Below are 19,726 nucleotides of genomic sequence, written 5' to 3'. Positions count from 1 at the left end.
GTCAATTACAAGGGGTCACGATTTCAAGGTGAGAGGGGGAAGGTTTAAGGGATTTTTCTACGCAGAGGGTGGTGGGTGCCTGGAACGCTTTGCCAGCGGAGGTGGTAGAGGCGGGCACGATAGCATCATTTAAGATGCATCTAGACAGATATATGAACGGGCGGGGAACAGAGGGAAGTAGATCCTTGGAAAATAGGGGACAGGTTTAGAAAAAGGATCTGGATCGGCGCAGGCTGGGAGGGCCGAAGGGCCTGTTCCTGTGCTGTAATTTTCTTTGTTCTTTGTAACCTGCACATCTTCGGACACTAAAGGGCAACTTAGCACGGCCAATCCACCTAACCTACATATCAGCCGAGTGACCCTTCTCTGGACTGCCTCTGACGTCAGTCTACCTTTCCTTAAAGAGGGAATCAAGACTTTTCACAGTATTCCAGGTGTGGTCTGTAACTAATGCCTTGTATAGTTTTAGCAAGACTTATTATAATAATTATCTTTATTAGTGAGAAAGTAGGTTGGCATTAACACTGCAATTAAGTTACTGTGAAAATCCTCTAGTCGCCACACTGTTCGGGTACACGGAGGGAGAATTCAGAATATCCACTTCACCTATCAAGCACATCTTTGGACTGTGGGAGGAAACTGGAGCATCGGGAGGAAACCCACGCAGACACAGGGAGAACGTGCAGACACCACACAGTGACCCAAGCTGGGAATTGAACCTGGGACCCTGGCGCTGCGAAGCAACTGTGCTAACCACTGTGCTACTGTGACTACCTATTTTTATACCTATTCCCTTTGAAATGAGCCTGCTCTTGCTATCTGATTATTTCCCTGGCTTGTCCTTGGTGTGTGTGTAGTGCTCTGATTGTCTGTCTGTGTCTGCACCTTTATTCTTTCGCTCTGCTTGCGTCTCATTCTCTGGCTGCCTGTGATGCACTCAGTCTCTCTCCCTCTACAGTCTCTGTCTTACCAAGCTATTTCCTTTTTTGCTTGCACTTTGCTCTCATTCTCTCTCTCTCTCTATGCAAATTTAAAGAAAAGGAGACTCAGCCAGTGCTGATGGTGCGTGTGTCTGGTGATGCTATGACGGTGGGGTGTGGTTAAGGCTTCCTCTTTCTGTGTGTGAAGGGACGGTGTACTGGGTGGTGTGTCCTGAACGTCATATGGGCCGTCGGGCTGCGATTGGCTCCATTGGGCTCACCAGACAGATTGTTTTGACCGCTTGCCTGTCTGCGCCGTATGAATAGTCCCACTGCAGGATGTGACCTAATAATTTAACATACAATGTAGTGCAGCTAGCAACAACAAAAAAAGCACCGGCAGCGCAAAGTTCTCCCCGCTGCAGAGACGCTGACATTCATGATACCTGGACGGTAAGGTGTTGAGTTTGTTTATTTCGCTACAATGATGGGAGGGGGGTTGCAAATGTTTAGTTTCTGGGCCAGGGGGTTGCAAATGGTTAGTTTCTGGGCCAGGGGGTTGCAAATGGTTAGTTTCTGGGCCAGGGGCTTGCAAATGGTTAGTTTCTGGGCCGGGGGTTGCAAATGGTTAGTTTCTGGGCCAGGGGGTTGCAAATGGTTAGTTTCTGGGCCAGGGGCTTGCAAATGGTTAGTTTCTGGGCCGGGGGTTGCAAATGGTTAGTTTCTGGGCAAGGGGGTTGCAAATGGTTAGTTTCTGGGCCAGGGGGTTGCAAATGGTTAGTTTCTGGGCCAGGGGGTTGCAAATGGTTAGTTTCTGGGCCAGGGGGTTGCAAATGGTTAGTTTCTGGGCCAGGGGGTTGCAAATGCTCAGATTCAGGGTCGGGGGGGTTTCAAACGTTCAGTTTCAGGGTCAGAGGGTCACGCTGTCACCCAGAGCCTTTCCACTCCCAGACTCTGAAATGAATAGCAACGTGGGCATGTATTCATTTGTTTTATGTGGAAAGGGGGGGGGGGGGGGGGGCTTGGAATCCCCCCCCCCCTTGTTGGGATTTCTGAAGATGTTCCCTTAAATTTAAGAGCAGAATCGTGGCATTAATTGTCGTTCAGCTCGAAAGCGAAACTAAAATGTCAAGTGGGGAGGGGGGGGGGGATATGTGTTCGTTTTGTGACTGGGGTTGAACCGTTTAAAGCTATCTGTCTCCCCCCCCCCCCCCCCCCCCCAATGTCCATACTTACATTCACTCATTTCTCTGGCATTTGGGATATCCTACTGCCCAGTTGGTTTTGCCAGCATCGCTACATTTCCACCAAAGTTTAGGACTTGGGCAAGCTTGGTGTGACCTCCATCATATGCCTCTTATTCCTTTTGCTGTTCAACCTGCAGGGCCCGCGGAGGCACCGCCATTCTAGTGTTAACACCAAGAAATCTCCCCGTGCCAAATGTCAAGGATTGAAGAGGCCTGTTGGTCGTGCAGTTGTACCCGGGTGCGTCCATCTGAAAGCAACGGCACGCTGCTGGTGGCAAAGGTCCACGAAATGATGACCATCGTCAGCTCGATCCTGGGCAGTGCCTACTGCTCGCTGGTCAGCGGGCACACCATGAACTTAGTGCGGCGGGGCTTGGTGCTCTTTACCGTGGGGGTATTCCTGGCCCTGGTGTTAAACCTGCTGCAGATCCAGAGGCACGTCACCCTGTTCCCTGAGGAGGTCATCGCCACAATCTTTTCTTCTGCCTGGTGGGTACCACCTTGCTGTGGCACAGCTGCAGGTAAGGACCTTGTGCGTGTACTGACAAGAAGGAACCTCTTTAAAAACAAGGTATCGTGTGTAGTTTAGCCTGATTTTAATTTAATTTTGACCATTTCTGGTACCGCAAAGTTGTTCAGGATAGTGGCAAATTTGGAACAAAGCGGTATTTTCAATTTCAGCAAGTCTTGCCCAGTGACATATTGTATCAATTCAGCCCTGACGAACAAAAGGGTATTTTTCAATTTCAGCCAGTCTTATTCTATCTGAAGTTATCCTAGCATTGGTAACGTTGAGCATGATTTATTGACCTGGTGTTTGCGTCAGTAAGTGGAGATCAGGATTGAAACTTTACAAATCGATGAAAATCTAAGCTTTCTTTCCAAACTTGTTTAATTCCAAGCCAACCGCCTTGCACTGTTGTCAAATGCATTTAACATCTGCTCACACTAAATCGTAATGAGTTGCCAATGCTGCAGCAATTAAAATGTGAAATTAATAATATAATAAAATCAAACATCGTTGATAGATCTCTAGTGATGAGAATAAATACACCGTTTCATTTTTATATTTATTTATATATTTATTGTTGCAAAGTCTCTCATTCGAGTTCAAACTCTTTCTCCCCCCCCCCCAAAAAAAACCCCGGATTTTTAACCCTTTATGTTAAGATTTCAAAGCCTTTCAGACAATGTAGATTCACTGGAGTGAATTTACTGCAACTCCCTGTAACATGGGGTTTGATCCCCAAATCCTATGCAACCCAGAAATCTCCCCGAGAACAGTAAATTGGATTTTCGCTTCTGGGGGCTCTTTCGCAGCTTGAAATGAAAATTAGACATATCTATTAACAAAACAAGGGCTTAAAGTTAACATAAAGTTTGTTTTCTTAAAACTTTGCATTCGGGAAAGTGCTTACATTTTTTTTGCAATGGGTTGCACGGATGATTTATTTGTTGTGTCTCCGTTTTGCTCTTGTATTGGCCAGCTGATTATTTTTTTAAAAGGTGCTGAGATCTGCTCCCCTGCTGGAGGGAGGATTTCCCGCGCCACGTGTCACTGAATTTGCATGAAATGGCAATGCTGGTGGAGGGGCGGGGCCTTGCGGTGCAGCGCCGCCCTGTGATTGGCCCAGCTGGGAACTGGTGAGCGCAGATGCTGGCTCCTGATTGGTTGCTATGAGCAACATGCCACCGCGCTTTTTAGAAAAAAGCAGAATGAAAACAAGGAAGTGAGGTGGCAGGATGGTGAAGGAGGGTTTGCATCCTGCCTAGTGGTTAATTTGTTAAATTCCACCCTTTCCCCAGCACTGCTTTTTAAACAGGAGTTCACCTTCTCAGCCCAATAACAGAGAGGATAACCTGAAATAAAGGCATAAGTTGCAATTCTCACAGAATCCTTACAGAAGAGGCCATTTGGCCCATCGAGTCTGCACCGACCCTCTGAAAGAGCACCATACCCAGGCACATTACCCCCTCCACCCCATGATCCCGCAACCCCACCTAACCTTTTCGAAACTAGGGGGGCAATTCAGCATGGCCACTAATCCGTCTAACCTGCACATCTTTGCACTGTGGGAGGAAACGGAGCACCCAGAGGAAGCCCACGCAGACACGGGGAGACAGTGCAAACTCCAGACTGGCAGCCAGCCAAGGCCAGAATTGACCTCGGGTCCATGGCACTGCCGCCATGCCGTATATAGCATATCGCTTGGCCCTCAGCCAGCTTTCGACATTGCGTTGAACTAGCACCGTTCCTGCCATACCAGAATGGTGAGTGAACATCTGGGTCCCCTTTAGTCTTGCAATTGCGATGTTTGTAGGTCACGTTGGAAAACATTTATTGACTTTGTACTGCAGCTGTGCCAACATAATGCCCACCCACCTATGGAGTGAGCTGTTTTGGGTTAACGCTGTCACTAAAATACTTCCACAGCGGCAACTTCTGCTGGCTATGTTTCATTGAGTACGCAATCTCTTTTTAAAAAAAAAAAAAATTTAGAGTACCTAAATAATTTTTTCCAATTAAAGGGCAATTTAGCGTGGCCAATTCACCTAGCCTGCACATTTTTGGGTTGTGGGGGGGGGGCGAAACCCACGCAAACACTGGGGAAATGTGCAAACTCCACATGGACAGTGACCCAGAGCCGAGATCGAACCTGGGACCTCAGCGCCATGAGGCAGCAGGGCTAACCACTGTGCCAACGTGCTGGCTCAAACACACAATTTCGATTCTTAATTTCCATAGAGCTAGATTAACGTGTTACTCAATATGTTAAAGAAATGTTTAGTAGGCAAATAATACAAAGAAGTTAATTTGTCTACTGCCTACAAAGGAACTGAAAATGATGGAATTACACAATAGGTTAATTAGCATGTGAAATAGGTTAACATTGGAGTTAAAGCTCACCCTTAAACATTGACCTTTTTTCGTCTGGTGCTGGTTATCCTGTTGTTAATCTTTTTTTTTTAATAAACAATTTTATTGAGGTAGTTTTTGGCTTTATAAACAGTTACAGACGTCATCAGAAAGGAAGCAAAAAAGGCAAAAATGTGCAAACATCCACGTTCTTTCAATACTTCCACCGTAACATATTGCACAAGCCCGCTCCCCTCCCACCGGTACTACCCGCCATATTTTCCCTCCTACTCTACTCTAACCCCCCCCTGCTGACGCTCACTCTCCCGCAAAGAAGTCAATAAATGGTTGCCACCTCCGGGTGAACCCCTGCACAGAACCCCTCAAGGCGAACTTGATTTTTTCCATCCCCAGGAAACTCGACATGTCCGCCAGCCACCACTCCGTCTTCGGGGGCTTTGAGTCCCTCCACGCCAATAATATTCGTCGCCGGGCTATCAGGGAAGCAAAGGCCAGCACATCGGCCTCTTTCTCCCCCTGGACGCCCGGGTCTTCCGAAACCCCAAAAATTGCCACCCCTGGGCTCATCACCACCCTTGTTTTTAGCACCTGGGACATGACCCCCGCAAATCCCTCCCAGTACCCCCTCAGCTCAGGGCATGCCCAAAACATGTGAACATGGTTCGCTGGTCCTCCCGCGCACCTAGCGCATTTGTCCTCTATCCCGAAAAATTTGCTCATCCGAGCCACCGTCATATGGGCCCGGTGAACGACCTTAAATTGGATCAGCCCGAGCCCAGCACATGTCGCGGTCGAGTTTACCCTACTCAGGGCCTCTGCCCACAGCCCATCCTCCATTTCCCCGCCTAGCTCCTCCTCCCATTTAAGTTTCAGTTCCTCTGTCTGGGACCCTTCCTCCCTCATGAGCACCTTATAAATACCCGAGACTCTACCCTCCCCTTCATCCCTCCCAGAGACTATTCTGTCTAGGATCCCCATTGGCGGGAGGCGCGGGAAAGATCGGACCTGTCTACGAACAAAGTCCCGCAACTGTAGGTATCTAAAATCATTTCCCCTTACCACCCCAAATTTCTCCTCCAAGCTCCTCAAACTCGCGAAGCTCCCTTCCAGGAACATATCACCCACCCTTCCCGCCCCTGCTCGCTGCCATACTCGGAACCCCCCATCCATACTGCCGGGGGCAAACCGATGGTTGTCGCAGATTGGCGCCCAGACAGACGCCCCCATCTCCCCCACATGCCTCCTCCACTGGCCCCATATCCGCAGGGTCGCCACCACTACCGGGCTGGTGGTGTACTTGGCCGGCGGCAGCGGTAGAGGAGCCGTGACCAGGGCTTCCAAACTGGAGCCCCTGCACGAAGCCGCCTCCACCCGCTCTGTTGTTAATCTTTAACATGTTGATTTTGTTTTTGTTGCACTGCTCCTTTAGCAATATTTGTACAAGTCTAAACATTCACTAATAGCCCTCACAGGGTAAATATTTTACCGTACAGAAATCTGTAAGCATGTTGTTAAATCCATAACTGTTTTCAAAGAGTGTCCTTCTGCATGTTTTCAGTTCAATGGTCCTAAGATTTTAACATCTAATCTTCCTTCAGCTGTCGTGGGTCTGCTGTACCCCTGCATTGACAGACACCTTGGAGAGCCGCACAAATTCAAAAGAGAATGGGCAAGTGTCATGAGATGTGTAGCAGTCTTCGTTGGCATCAATCACGCGAGTGCTGTATCCTTCCGATTGTTAACAGGACAACGTCCAAGGGGAACTGTTCATTTTCTTTTCCTAAAAATGATTATTAATGTTTGTGTAATGGCACGGTGGGGCGGCATGATGGCACACTGAGCACTGCTGCCTCGCAGCTCCAGGGACTCTGGTTCAATTCCGACCTTGGGTCACTGTCTGTGTGGAGCCTGCACGTTCTCGCAGTGTCTGCGTGGGTTTCCTCCGGGTGCTCTGGTTTCCTCCAACGATCCAAAGATGTGTGGGTTAGGTGAATTGGCCATGTTATGTTGCTGCTTGATGTGCAGGTTATGTTATAGGGTTACGCTGATAGGGCAGGGAGTGGATAAGGGTTGAGTGCTCAATTGAAGGATTGGTGCAGAATTGATGGGCTGAATGGCCCCCTTCTGCACTGTTGGGATTCTGTGATTCTAAAAGGGCAGAGTTCGGTAGATTCTTGATTGACAGGTGAAGTGTTATCAGGGGTAGGCGTGAATGTGGGGTTGAGGTTACAATCAGCCACGAGCTGGTTGAATAACGGAGCAGGCTTGAGTGGCCTATTCCTCCTCCCAAATCCGAGTGTATGTTTGTGTCTTGCTGCGGTTTCCCATGTAAGGTGGTGTCTTACTTTTGAACAAGGACATGAGAAACATTTGAGAGGGAATTTGTATCGCTCTTCTGCCTCCTGAGGAGCCTGGACAGTAGAGCTTGCTAACAGGGAGATCAAAGTGAGTGACCGCTTGGGGGAAAAGATGAACCCTTCCTGTCAAGGAACACACAGTACAAAAAAAAGGACCAACATAAAACAACAACAAAGCATAAAGTGAAGGAAATTGTAAATAACTGGCTGTGCTTATTCTCATTTGAGGAGTTCATTACCTGCAAGAGTACAAAGTGGCCCCCTACCCAAATCCTGAAATCATTCCAAACTTTTGGCACATTTACAAAGATACTGTCAAAGATTGGCCGGGTGGTTGACAGTGAAGAAGGTGGTCTTGGGTTGCAGGAGGATTTAGACGCATTGGTCAGATGGGCAGACTGGTATGATAGGCAAATCAGTGGCAGATGGAATTTAACCCTGAACGGTGTGAGGTAATGCACTTTGGAGGGAGTAATATGACAAGGGATTACTCAGTGAATGGCAGGACACTAGGAAGCTCAGAGGGATCTTGGGGAGGCTATCCACAGATCCCTGAAGGCAGTAGGACTGGTGAAGAGGATAGTTAAGCCATAAGGGATACTTGCTTCAGCAGTCATGGCATAGATCGTAAGCGGGACTGGTTTAGCACAGTGAGCTAAACAGCTGGCTTGTAATGCAGAACAAGGCAGCAATGCGGGTTCAATTCCCGTACCGGCCTCCCTGAACAGGCGCTGGAATGTGGCGACTAGGGGCTTTTCACAGGAACTTCATTGAAGCCTACGTGTGACAATAAGTGATTATTATTATTATTATTTAAGAGCAGGGAGGTTATGTTAGATCAGTGCAGCACTTTGGGTAGGCCATAGCTGGAGTACAGTGTTCTGGTCTGCTCACTGGACTACAGGAAGGATGTGATTGCATTGGAGAGGGTGCAGAGGAGATTTGCCAGCATGTTACCTGGAATGGAGCATTTTAGCTATGAAGAGAGGCCGGATAAGCCCAGGTTGTTTCCTTTGGAGCAGAGAAGGCTGAGAGAAGATCTGATTGAGGTGTATAAAATGATGAGGGGCATGGACAGGGTGGATAGAAAGCTGCTGTTCCCCTTAGTTGAAGGGTCAATAACAAGGGGCCATAATTTTAAGGTAAAAGGCAGGAGGTTCAGAGGGGGTTTGAGGAAAAAATGTTTCACCAGAAAGTGGTGGGGATTTGGAATGCACTGCCTGGAAGGGCAGTCGAGGCAGGAAACCTCACAACCTTTAAAAAGAAGTTGGATGAGCACTAGAAATCTCACAACGTCCAAGGCCAAGGGCTGGGAAGTGGGATTCGTGTAGATTTAGAGAATTTTTTGGCAGTGCAAGCTTGATGGGCCAAAGGGCCTCTTCTGTACTGTATGATTCTATACAGTGTAGATTCTGGGTTCCGGCAGATTATGGCTCCTTTCTCTCCCCCACCTCTTTTCCGCACCCACTATTCCTCCAGCTGACCCCTTCAAACAACGTCACATTGTCAAGGTCAAGATGTGCACACTTTATGATTACGACTATAATTTTAATTGTAAAAGATTTCACATTGATGAATGCTGAAGTCTCCGAAATCTCTTTGACTTGTTATCACACGTTTTGTTCATCATTGAGAGCTTGCCTCAGAATTTCCCTCTTTGACCTTTTGCTCATCCTTCCTCAGAAGGACCTGTGGGTTAAAGTGCCTTGGGGGGGGATTTTACTACGTTAAAGGCGCTAAATAAATGCAGGTTGTTGTTGGCGGAAAGATAAATATTGGTCCAACCTGCATTTATATAGCACCTTTAACGCAGTAAAACACCCCAAGGCACTTCAAATGAGTGTTATCAAACAGAATTTGGCAATGAAACATGTAAGGACATATTTGGATGGCCAACCAAAAACTTGGTGAAAGATGAACTAATAAATTGAACTTGACCAAAAGATTAAACGGATGAACTGGTAATTTTTCTGATGTATTTGGCATCTGGCAGCAAAGGGCTTTGGAATAGTACGGAAGGCTTTGTATAAATACAAGGAGCTGGATTCTCTGATTTCCAGACTAAGTGCTGATGCCGACGTGAGAACAGTGCCATTTTAAGCTAGACAAAACGGCGCAACAGCTGCACCGATTCCTGGACCGTTGGGCTAGCGGCCACGCCAGGTAAAGCTCCCGGCTCCCACAGCAAAATCGGCTGGAGAATGGCTGGATGCGTGGCCGCGCACGGCTGCGGCCTGTGGCGGCCACGCCGTGCGAAACGGCGCCGGCCACGTGCGGAGCTGGCCTGCCAAAAAATGAGCCCCAGTAACCCCCCCCCCCCCCCCCCGGCCAGCGGCACGGCTCTCTTCCCCCTCCCCAACCGTGGCGGCGCTGATGCAGCCGCCACGCAGGGTCGACGAGAAAGAATATAAGTGCTCCGCTGGGAACGTGTCCCATTGGGGGAGGGCCTCCGGTGACATCCTGAGGCCGTTCTAACGGAGTGCGGCATATTCGAGGGGGAGGAGCCTCGCAAAAACAGTGTCGACCCGGATTTCGGCGTAAATGGGGATTCTCCAGCCGATTGCCGAACACGATCTCCGATCGGAGAATCCCGCCCAAGGTCTCTACTTCCCACATAAATAGTGCAAGCACCCTGGGTGCGTACTGAAGATACTGCACCAATCCAAAGTTGTTGTTGAACTCCTTTGGCTGGCTTGCTCTGCGATTTCTGGAAAATGCGACAAAGATCATGCAGTGTGACCCACGTGATTTGCTGTTCACATCGCCTATGCTATCAAATTATAGTGGCTGTCCATCCCATTACCCCTGCTGCCAATCAAGTTCCTGCCATGTAATTACCGTTTCCAACTCTCCCTCCAGAATAAGCACAAAGGCCACAGAAACAAACACAATGTCAAACACCCACCTCAGGAATGTCGAGAAATTGTTTTCAAAATAAAGCAAAGGGGCTTTCTTTGGAAAATAATTCAAATTAAAACAATCCGCATCTGCTTGGCTGATCCCTCATCTTCCAGTGACTCTTCAATTGAACCTTCCTATTCCCTCATAGAATTTGCAGTGCAGAGGAGGCCATTCAGCCCATCAAGTCTCATCCCTTTCTTGAACTCCTACCTCTAATGTATTAATGGAAATAAGATTAACAGCTCATTTTAATGATCACCAACTATACTCCCGATCCTCCGCTGGTCCAATAGTACATCTCCTAGAGTGATGCATTTTATACCATCACAGGAATCACTCGATCGAATTCTGGTCTTGTGAATTCTCATCAGCTGTTCATCCTCATACACAAAATATTGTAGAGTCGGTCAGCCTGTAGTTAACTGCAGTTTGGTGCACACAGTGCGAATTATGAGATGTCTCGTGGATCTGTTGGTTTTCTATCATCCAAGGTCACTTATGGTTCTTTCCTTAATTCTCATTTAATCAGAAATTAGATTTTGCCAATAACATGCAATTGTCCTTGACCCTGGCAGCCCTCTCGCTGGGTCTCTGGTGGACCTTTGACCGCTCCAGAAGTGGATTTGGACTTGGCCTTACGATAGCCTTTGTAGCGACCTTGGTCACTCAGCTTTTGGTGTATAACGGTGTTTACCAGTAAGTACAAAACTTGATTTGTAATTCTGACATTTGTCATCCTCCCCACACGCTTCCATCCTCTCCCACCCTCCCAGCATCTGCTTTCTTTGTAATGTATAGTTTGACATATTTATGGATAGCTTCCCTATCGTTGACTCTTGAGAAATATGATTTTGTACAATGTTAAAAGGTACATACAGCAATAGCAAGGCATTTGTTAAGGGGTGGGGGGTTGTTGGGTTACGGGTATAGGGTGGATACGTGGGTTTGAGTAGGGTGATCATGGCTCGGCACAACATCGAGGGCCGAAGGGCCTGTTCTGTGCTGTACTGTTCTATGTTCTATTTATACTCCTTGCCTTGAGGGCAAGGTAAGGCATTTAACGTCACATCTGGTCCTGTGTTGAACCTGCACAATATCATTTAGAATCAACCATTTTGGGGCAATTTGTTGACGGGTATATAACCATGATTACTCACACGTCATCGAGCAGTACTACGTGCTTCAGTACTCATTATAAAAATCACGTGTTCTTTTTGCTGTACATCGTTATGGTGACACTAAATTTACAATACCTATTGATGTTTTCCTCCCATATTTAGTGTTAAAATCTCCCCCAACTAGACTATTCACTTCGCCCCTTCCTAATTTCATTAATGGGTATAATTCCATTAGTGGGTATATAACATCCCCACGTCCGCCAGGTGCCCAAGCAGCTGAGCATTGATGCCACCTGAAGACACTCTATCATTGAGCAAATGGGTGGCCTATGGGTTCTTCTCTTACTTCCAGTAGGATAAAGTCACATGATCGGCTGTGCCACCTTGCTTGGCGAGTAGGGGAGCGACGGGTGTTGTAAAGATTGGAAATGGTGGTCGGCAGTTTTCTTCCATTCCATTTTTCTAAGCCAAGTGCTTGGTATCGCGATGTGAAACAAAAACTAGGGATGGCCGGTTGCTGAGTAAGCAATAGACAACATTTGAGCCTTATCGCGTGTGTGGTGAGTTATAATGGCGCTGATGGTATTATAACCAACCATCATTCAGTGTTCCTATCCTCTGGTCACTACCTGGGAGACTGACCTCGTCTTCCCCTTGCTATGATGTCTCCCATATTCATATGTCCACATTCACTTAGGAAGGATGACTACCCATGGGGTTGGTGGTGGAAATACTGAAATGTTGCCACACCTGGTGAGAGAAAAATGGAATGAAAGAAAATTGCCAATTGCTGTTTAAAATTGAAGCCAGTCAAAGTGACCAGTGATTGGCCACTCCCACAAGGAGTGTTTCTTGTCAGATCAGAGGTGCACCCGTTGCCCCTGTCCTGTGAGGCCTACTACTCAGGGCTGAGTCCAAGAATCACTCACCCCTGAAGGGTAAGAATGTTGTTCAAAGTTCCATTAATCGGAGTATTCCTGCAATAATCCAAGGAATAAGGAAATGTTTTTCTCATTGTTGATCTAGGTACACCTCACCAGATTTCCTGTACATTCGCTCTTGGCTACCCTGTATATTCTTCTCCGGAGGAGTGACTGTTGGAAACATAGGACGACAGTTGGCCATGGTAAGCAATCTTTTCATTCCTTTCTGTACAAGTGACTAAAAGTTTTTAAAAAAATTTTCTTTATTGTTTCATGGGATGTTGGCGTCGCTGGCAAGGCCAGCATTTATTGTCCATCCCTAAGTGCCCTTCAACTGAATTGGTTGTTGGCCATTTCGGAGGGCAGCTAAGTGTCGACCACCCTTGCTGCGGGTTCGGAGACACATGTAGGCCATATCGGGTATGAATGGCGGATTTCCTTCCGGACAGGAAGTGAGCTAGATGGAGTTTTTGCAACAATCGATGATGGTTGTTGTGGTCAGTGTTACCGAGACGAGGTATTATGTTCCAGGTTTTGTTCATTGAATTTAAATTCCACCTTGCTGTCATAATGGGATTTGAACTCGAGTCACTGGAGCATTCGATTGGGCCTCTGGATTACTAGTCTAGGGCTGGCACAGTGGTTTGCACTGCTGCCTCACAGCACCAGCGACTGGGTTCAATTCCAGCCTTGCGTCACTGTCTGTGCGGAGTCTGCACAGTTCTCCTCGTGTGTGGGTTTCCTCCAGCTGCTCCGATTTCTTCCCACAATCCAAAGATATGCAGGTTAGGTGGATTGGTCATGCTAAATTGACCCTTAGTGTCCAAAAGGTTAGTTGAGGTTACGGGGTTACAGAGGAGTGGGACTAGGTGGGGAGCTCTTTTAGAGGGTTGGTGCAGACTCTATGGGCCAAATGGCCTCCTTCTGCCACTGAAGGGATTCTCTGATGTTCACCACCGTCTCTCTCAATTTTTGTCTGATTTTGCTCCGGGGTGGCACTTTTGAAGAGAAATTAAAGAATACATTAAAAAAAAAAATTTAGAGTACCCAATTATTTTTATTTGTTTTCCAATTAAGGGGCAATTTAGCATGACCAATCCACCTACCCTGCACATCTTTGGGCTGTGGGTGTGAAACCCATGCAGACACTGGGAGAATGTGCAAACTCCACACGGACAGTGACCCGGGTCAGGGATCGAACCTGGATCCTCGGTGCTGTGAGGCAGCAGTGCTAACCACTGTGCCACCGTGCCGCCCAAAATTTAAAGAATGATTTGTGTTTATATCACTCCTTTCGCATCTGCTAGATATCTCAAAGCACTTTGATGCCAATTAAGTACTTTTTAAAAGTGTTGTAATGTTGGAAACGTATCAGCCAATACAAATGCATGACTTGCACAAAGAGCAATGTGATAATGACTGGATAAACTGGTGTTTTTTGATGATGATGTCGGCGGGGGGGGGCTAAATATTAACCAGGACACCGGGGATAACTCCCCTGACCACCTTCGAATTGGTGACATGAGATCTTTTGTATCTGCCCGAGCAGGCTGGTGGGGGCCTGAGTTTGATGCACCGTCGAAGGGACAGCACCCCATACAGTGTAACCCCCCCCCCCCCAGTGCTGCAGTGGATTGGCAGCCCTGATTGTTGTGCTCAAGCCCTGGAGTGGGATTGAAGCTGGCTCTAAGTCAGGTGCGAGAGGGCCACCCTCTGAGCCACATCTGGCACTGAGCCCTCTAGAAATGGAAGTTATTGTTGGCTGTTTTTGTTCAGCAAGAGTATTTAAGGCGTTAGAGTCAAGGCAGACAAATGGAGTTCAGACACGGAACAGCCATGATCTAACTGAATGGTAGAACAGGTGCAAGGTGCTGAATGGCCTCCTGTACCTATGCCCCTATTACTACTATACATGCATCTTGTACGCTATGTATTGCCGCACCTAACATTTCCTCGTAATCCAGTGTGATACCTCATTTAGTGTACCGCACTGTCACCATCATCTAACTTCATTCTGTGTGTTTGTGTGTGGAAACTGCTCCTTATTTCTTGACTTGTTCAAAAACAAATCCTCCATTAAAAATACATATTCAACTGCAGCCAGCACACAATGAAATGAAATGAAAATCGCTTATTGTCACAAGTAGGCTTCAAATGAAGTTACTGTGAAAAGCCCCTAGTCGCCACATTCCGGCGCCTGTCCGGGGAGGCTGGTACAGGAATTGAACCGTGCTGCTGGCCTGCCTTGGTCTGCTTTCAAAGCCAGCGATTAGCCCTGTGCTAAACCAGCCCCTAAAGTATGAAATAAGCTTTCTGACAAAGGCACAATTTATTTTTAACCACCGTTTCTTAGAGGCACTATACGACAGCTTCCTGCCTGCCAATTATGAAACTTGCCAAGTATAATGATTGAACAGTCATCCAAATCCAACTATTCTCGATTTTTTTTTTTTTTTTTGGGTTTGGATAGGGAAATCCGGGGCGAAATTCTCCGGCCCCACGCAGGGTCGGAGAATCGGCCGGCAGCGGCGTTAATCCCGCTCCCGCAGGGTTTTTTATTCTCCGACCGGCCAAAAACCGGCGTTGTGCAAATCCCGCCGGCAGCCTCTGAAAACAGTTGGCGCTGGCGGGATTTCATTATATTTTTCTTTCAACAAATCTCCGGCCCGGATGGGCCGAAGTCCCGCCAACGTGGCCACGGGTCACATCGGCGAAAAACAGAGTAGCTTTAAAACGGCGTCAACCATTGATGATGGTTGACGCCGTTCAGTGTCCGAGGGCAATTGGGGGGGGGGGGGGGGGTTGCGGCATTGGGGGGGTTGCGGCATTGGGGGGGTTGGGGGGAGTTGCAGCATTGGGGGGGGTTGCGGCATTGGGGGGGTAGGGGTGGTGGGGAGGAGGGGGGGGGCGTTGGAGGGGGTAGGGTGGTGGAGGGCGTAGGGGTGGTGGGGGGGGTTTGGGGGCAGCGGCGTGCAGAGAGGGGGGGCGACGGATGCCCGGGGCCAACGCACCGTCGCCAACGCACCGTCGCGCCCCCTCCTCTGTACGCCGCTGCCCCCTACCCCAACCCCCCCCCTCACCACCCCTACCTCCCTCCAACGCCTCTACCCCCCTCACCACCCCTACCCCCCTCCCCACCACCCCTACCCCCCTCCCCACCACCCCTACCCCCCTCCCCACCACCCCTACCCCCCTCCAACGCCGCCCCCCCATCTCTCGCAACGCCGCAACCCCCCACCCTCAACGCCGCAACCCCCCACCCTCAACGCCGCAACCCCCCACCCTCAACGCCGCAACCCCCCCTCATGCCGCACCCCCCACCCTCTCAACGCCGCAACCCCCCCCTCAATGCCGCAACCCCCCACTCAATGCCGCAACCCCCCACCCTCTCAACGCCGCACCCCCCCCCCACCCTCTCAACGCCGCAACCCCCCCCCCTCATCGCCGGTACCCACACCCCCCTCCCCCTCCCTCTGAAGGCCGGTACCCACACACCTCCCCCCTTCCTTCCTCCTCCCCCCCCCTTCCTTCCTCCTCCCCCCCTTCCTTCCTTCCTCCTCCCCCCCTTCCTTCCTCCTCCCCCCCCCTTCCTTCCTCCGTTAGTGGGGGGGGTGGGTGCGGCGTTGAGAGAGGGGGGGTGCGGCGTTGAGAGAGGGGGGGTGCGGCGTTGAGAGAGTGGGGGGTACCGGCGTTGAGGGGGGGGTTGCGGCATTGAGAGAGGGGGGGGCGGCGTTGGAGGGGGGTAGGGGTGGTGAGGGGAGGGGGTTGGGGTAGGGGCAGCTGCGTGCAGAGGGGTGGCGACGGTGCGTTGGCCCCGGGCATCAGTCGCCCCCCCTCCTCTGCACGCCGCTGCCCCTACCCCTACCCCCTTCACCACCCCTACCCCCTTCACCACCCCTACCCCCTTCACCACCCCTACCCCCTTCACCACCCCTACCCCCTCCCCTCTCAACTCAACGCCGCAACCCCCCCCCTCAACTCAACGCCGCAACCCCCCCTCTCAACTCAACGCCGCAAACCCCCCCCCCTCCTCTCAACTCAACGCCGCAAACCCCCCAACGCCGGGTCTGTCTCTCTCTCTTTCCCCCCCCCCCCCCCCCCCCCCCCACAAATGCCGGTCTGTCTCTCCTCCTCCCCCCTCCCCAAATGCCGGTCTGTCTCTCTCCTCCTCCCCCCCCCCCCCCCCAAAACGCCGGGTCTAGCCACTTCCGCAGCGGGTGAAACTGACGCGTATCACGTCAGTCCGCTGCTGGCCCCTCCGGGAACGGAGAATAGCGGCCTAAAAGAAGGCCCCCACGCCGGAGTCATCCACACCAATTATGCTCGCCGGAAATCGGCGTTACGTTACGACGGTCTGCGGAGAATTTCGCCCCCAGTTTCAGAAATAACATTTCAATATTAGATTGGAGCAGAGATCAAAGGATCCTGTTGCCCCCTGCAGTGGCCGGAAACTTCACCCCAGCAGAAGATCACACTGGGACAGGAGGAGGCCAGTTTGCCCTCAGTTGTATTCTGCCATTCAGTGTGATTATGGCCGATCTGTGACTTAACTGCACCTACCCACCTTCGCTCCATATTCCAGAATAGTTTTGGATGGCAAAAATCTTACCAGTCTGGAATTAAAACTCAACAAAACCATTGTCAATAGCCTTAAAAACCCATCTGGTTCACAAATATCCTTAAGGGAAGGGAATCTGTCATCCTTACCTGGTCTGGCCTACCAATTAGGGGCTAGTTTAGCACACTGGGCTAAATAGCTGGCTTTTAAAGCAGACCAAGGCAGGCCAGCAGCACAGTTCAATTCCCGCATCGGCCTCCCCGAACAGGCGGCGGAATGTGGCGACTAGGGGCTTTTCACAGTAACTTCATTTGAAGCCGACTTGTGACAGTAAACAATTTTCCTTTCATTTTATGTGACTCCAGACCTATGGCAATGTGGTTGACTCTTCGATGCCCTCAGGAATGGTCATTAAATGCTGACCCAGCCAGCGGCGCTTCTGTGTCTTTGCACTCCAATCCTCTCTACTTTCTTTTTGATTTATGTTCCTTCCTCTTTTCACAGGGTGTCTCTGAAATCTCACACAAGGATTGTCTTGATAAGATGCACAAGGACTGAGCAATTGAGTTTCAGTCAAAAGGAGTCCTAAATGGTGCCAATGTAGATGCTTCGTGTGGGAGTGCACGTATATACACCGGGGTGACCAGTAGGTGCTGTATCGGGTGGAGGATGTGATTACTGCATGATATTCATAAAAGGGAACTTTTGCAATCTGTGATTGCCTTTGTACAATTGATCCATTTCTCTGCATTGAAGATTTTATTTCTGTTGCAATCTGTACGTACCAAGTCTACTAAGTGTAATCATTTAGTCTGTGTATGAACTGCAATGCCATTACCCCTGTTGCTATAGCAGACCTAAGTAGCAAGTATTAGGTCTGCTTGATGAAAGTGCAATGTAAGCCTTGTATATCTGTACCTTATTTATTTCCCCTTTTTTTTTCAAAAGTCATTTGTACCATGTACAGTGGGGCTTTCCATCTCTTTGTAGAGCATGGTTATAAAATTGTAAAGAAATTCTGTTTTACTTTTTCTCTCTCCGGCCTGTTACCCTGGCGATAGCGTTAACCAGAGTTTGGCTGCTGTGTCGCAGTGTGTATATGTACAGTAGAAATTTATAATCCCAAGGGATGTGCGCAAAGCCGATCTGAAGGAAGTGAACTTTCCCTCTCAAACTGGAAGTCTCCACTTGAACGCACAGTGAGACAGTCACAAGTAACGAAGGTGTGTTTTCCCTCTCAACCTTCACAATGCAATAAGGCAGTGACGGAATAATTCCATTGCTTTGGGCCATACCTGTCGCTGCTCCACCCCCCCCCCCCCCCCCCCCCCCCTTCCCCCAGAGTGAAGTGATTTTTAAAAAATTGTTTTTGCAGTGTTAGTATTTCTTGATCTGAACCAATCAGCATATTTGCTTGCCTGTTGATAAGATGATTTATCTGATTTTTGTAAATTAAATGTACACATTCAGTTTAAAGGTATTTGGGTTTTTTCCCTATTTACTGTTCTCAATAAAAATGTACAGTAATTGTCAAATGATTGCATTTAAAAAAAAAAAAAAAATACGAAGGAGCAACGGTGGCCGGAATTCTCCGTTTGGGAGATTACAGGGGGGCACTATCTGGCAGGCCGGGTCCACGTGCAGCCGGCGGCATGTACAGCGCGACTGCTGCAGGTCATGGCCGTGCGCATGCGCGGCCACAGACCCAGCAATTTTCTGCCGGGAACGTCGGGGGTTTTACGTGGCGTGGTTGCTGGCCCCCCACTGGGCGGGGCATCGGTGTGGGGCAGCGCTGACTTTTTCATTGTAAGACTAGACAGTGCTTCCAGACATAGCCTCAGAATTGGAGAATCCAGCCCACGTGTTCCTGCTGGGACTGAATAGCGTCTGATTTGCGTTTCCGTTGGGGGTGCTAATGGCAAGCGAGTCAGGACATGCAAATGGGCCCGCACTCTGCCGGTGAGGATTAAACCAATTCCCGCCCAGCGGGCGGTGTAACCGCTGGGGACGGATTAACACCAAAGAGCCTGGCAGCTGGAGCTGTTTCTAAGTGCTCCACTTACCACATACAAAATTGGCTCACAGAAGACGTGTTCCCCAACCCCCTTTGCTGAGTTGCGTCTCTGAGGTGGACCCACAGCTTCAAGCCAGTGAGGAGCAGAGGGACACCCTCTTCCTTCGGGTGTGCTGCAGAGACCTGCCCGCCCGCCTGAACAGCATCTGGAAGATGGCTGAGGCCTTACCAGGAGGAGACAGCTTGTGATCCTGTGGGGTGAGAGTCACTGCTGATGCCTCTTCTGTGAGAGGGGCAGTGTGCAGGGAGGGTTTCAAAGGTCATGGTGCAGGTGTCCTCTTGTTAGGGGGAGCTCTGCTAATTCCCTGCTTTCTCTGCAATGGGGAGCGCATCTGAAGAGTGGCAACACTTGATGAGTTCCCGTTTCAGCTTGGCCACGCCCATCCCCTTGATGATACAGCTGGGATATGAGGGTATCTAGAGGGGTGGCCTGGGTGGGCTCCCAAATGGACAGAGGCTCTCTGAGCATTCACAGGACACACAGCAATGTGAGCAGCCAGGGGCCTGTAAGTAGCACCAAGGGGTGCGGTAGCATTGGCAGTCTGAGCCAGGCCACCTCAATCCTGAGGGGGGACACCCTGGATGTGGCACCAAGCCGTTACTGGTTACTGCCCCCCGGCCTGGGCAGCCACCCCTCAGCAAACGCAATAACATTTGTGGCATTTTCAGAACACCGCCCCACCCTGCCCTGCGGCCATAGCATCCAGTCCCTGCTTGTAAATACTTGTCCTAATTCGTGCCCATGAGACT

At 49.6% G+C, this 19,726-nt stretch overlaps 1 protein-coding gene across 2 annotated transcripts; it reads left to right on the top strand.

Moving 5' to 3' along the window:
- Window positions 1-1,139: 1,139 nt before the first annotated feature.
- On the top strand, window positions 1,140-18,437 carry insig1 (insulin induced gene 1). Of its 2 annotated transcripts, none has more exons than XM_038798399.1 (6): window positions 1,140-1,373; window positions 2,305-2,688; window positions 6,644-6,768; window positions 10,833-10,999; window positions 12,442-12,547; window positions 17,407-18,437. In XM_038798399.1, the coding sequence occupies exons 2-6, from the start codon at window positions 2,361-2,363 to the stop codon at window positions 17,458-17,460; spliced, it is 780 nt and encodes a 259-aa protein (XP_038654327.1). In that variant the 5' UTR covers window positions 1,140-1,373; window positions 2,305-2,360; the 3' UTR covers window positions 17,461-18,437. The 2 variants fall into 2 exon arrangements, with proteins under 2 accessions (XP_038654327.1, XP_038654328.1); XM_038798400.1 differs by having other exon boundaries at window positions 1,148-1,373; window positions 12,448-12,547.
- The last annotated feature ends 1,289 nt before the right edge of the window (window positions 18,438-19,726 follow it).

The sequence above is a fragment of the Scyliorhinus canicula genome, chromosome 5, assembly GCF_902713615.1.
Source record: "Scyliorhinus canicula chromosome 5, sScyCan1.1, whole genome shotgun sequence".
In the NCBI taxonomy this organism is placed as follows: Eukaryota; Metazoa; Chordata; class Chondrichthyes; order Carcharhiniformes; family Scyliorhinidae; genus Scyliorhinus; species Scyliorhinus canicula.
The sequence above is the reverse complement of the archived record's forward strand: the minus strand, read 5'-3'. Positions and strand labels throughout refer to the sequence as shown.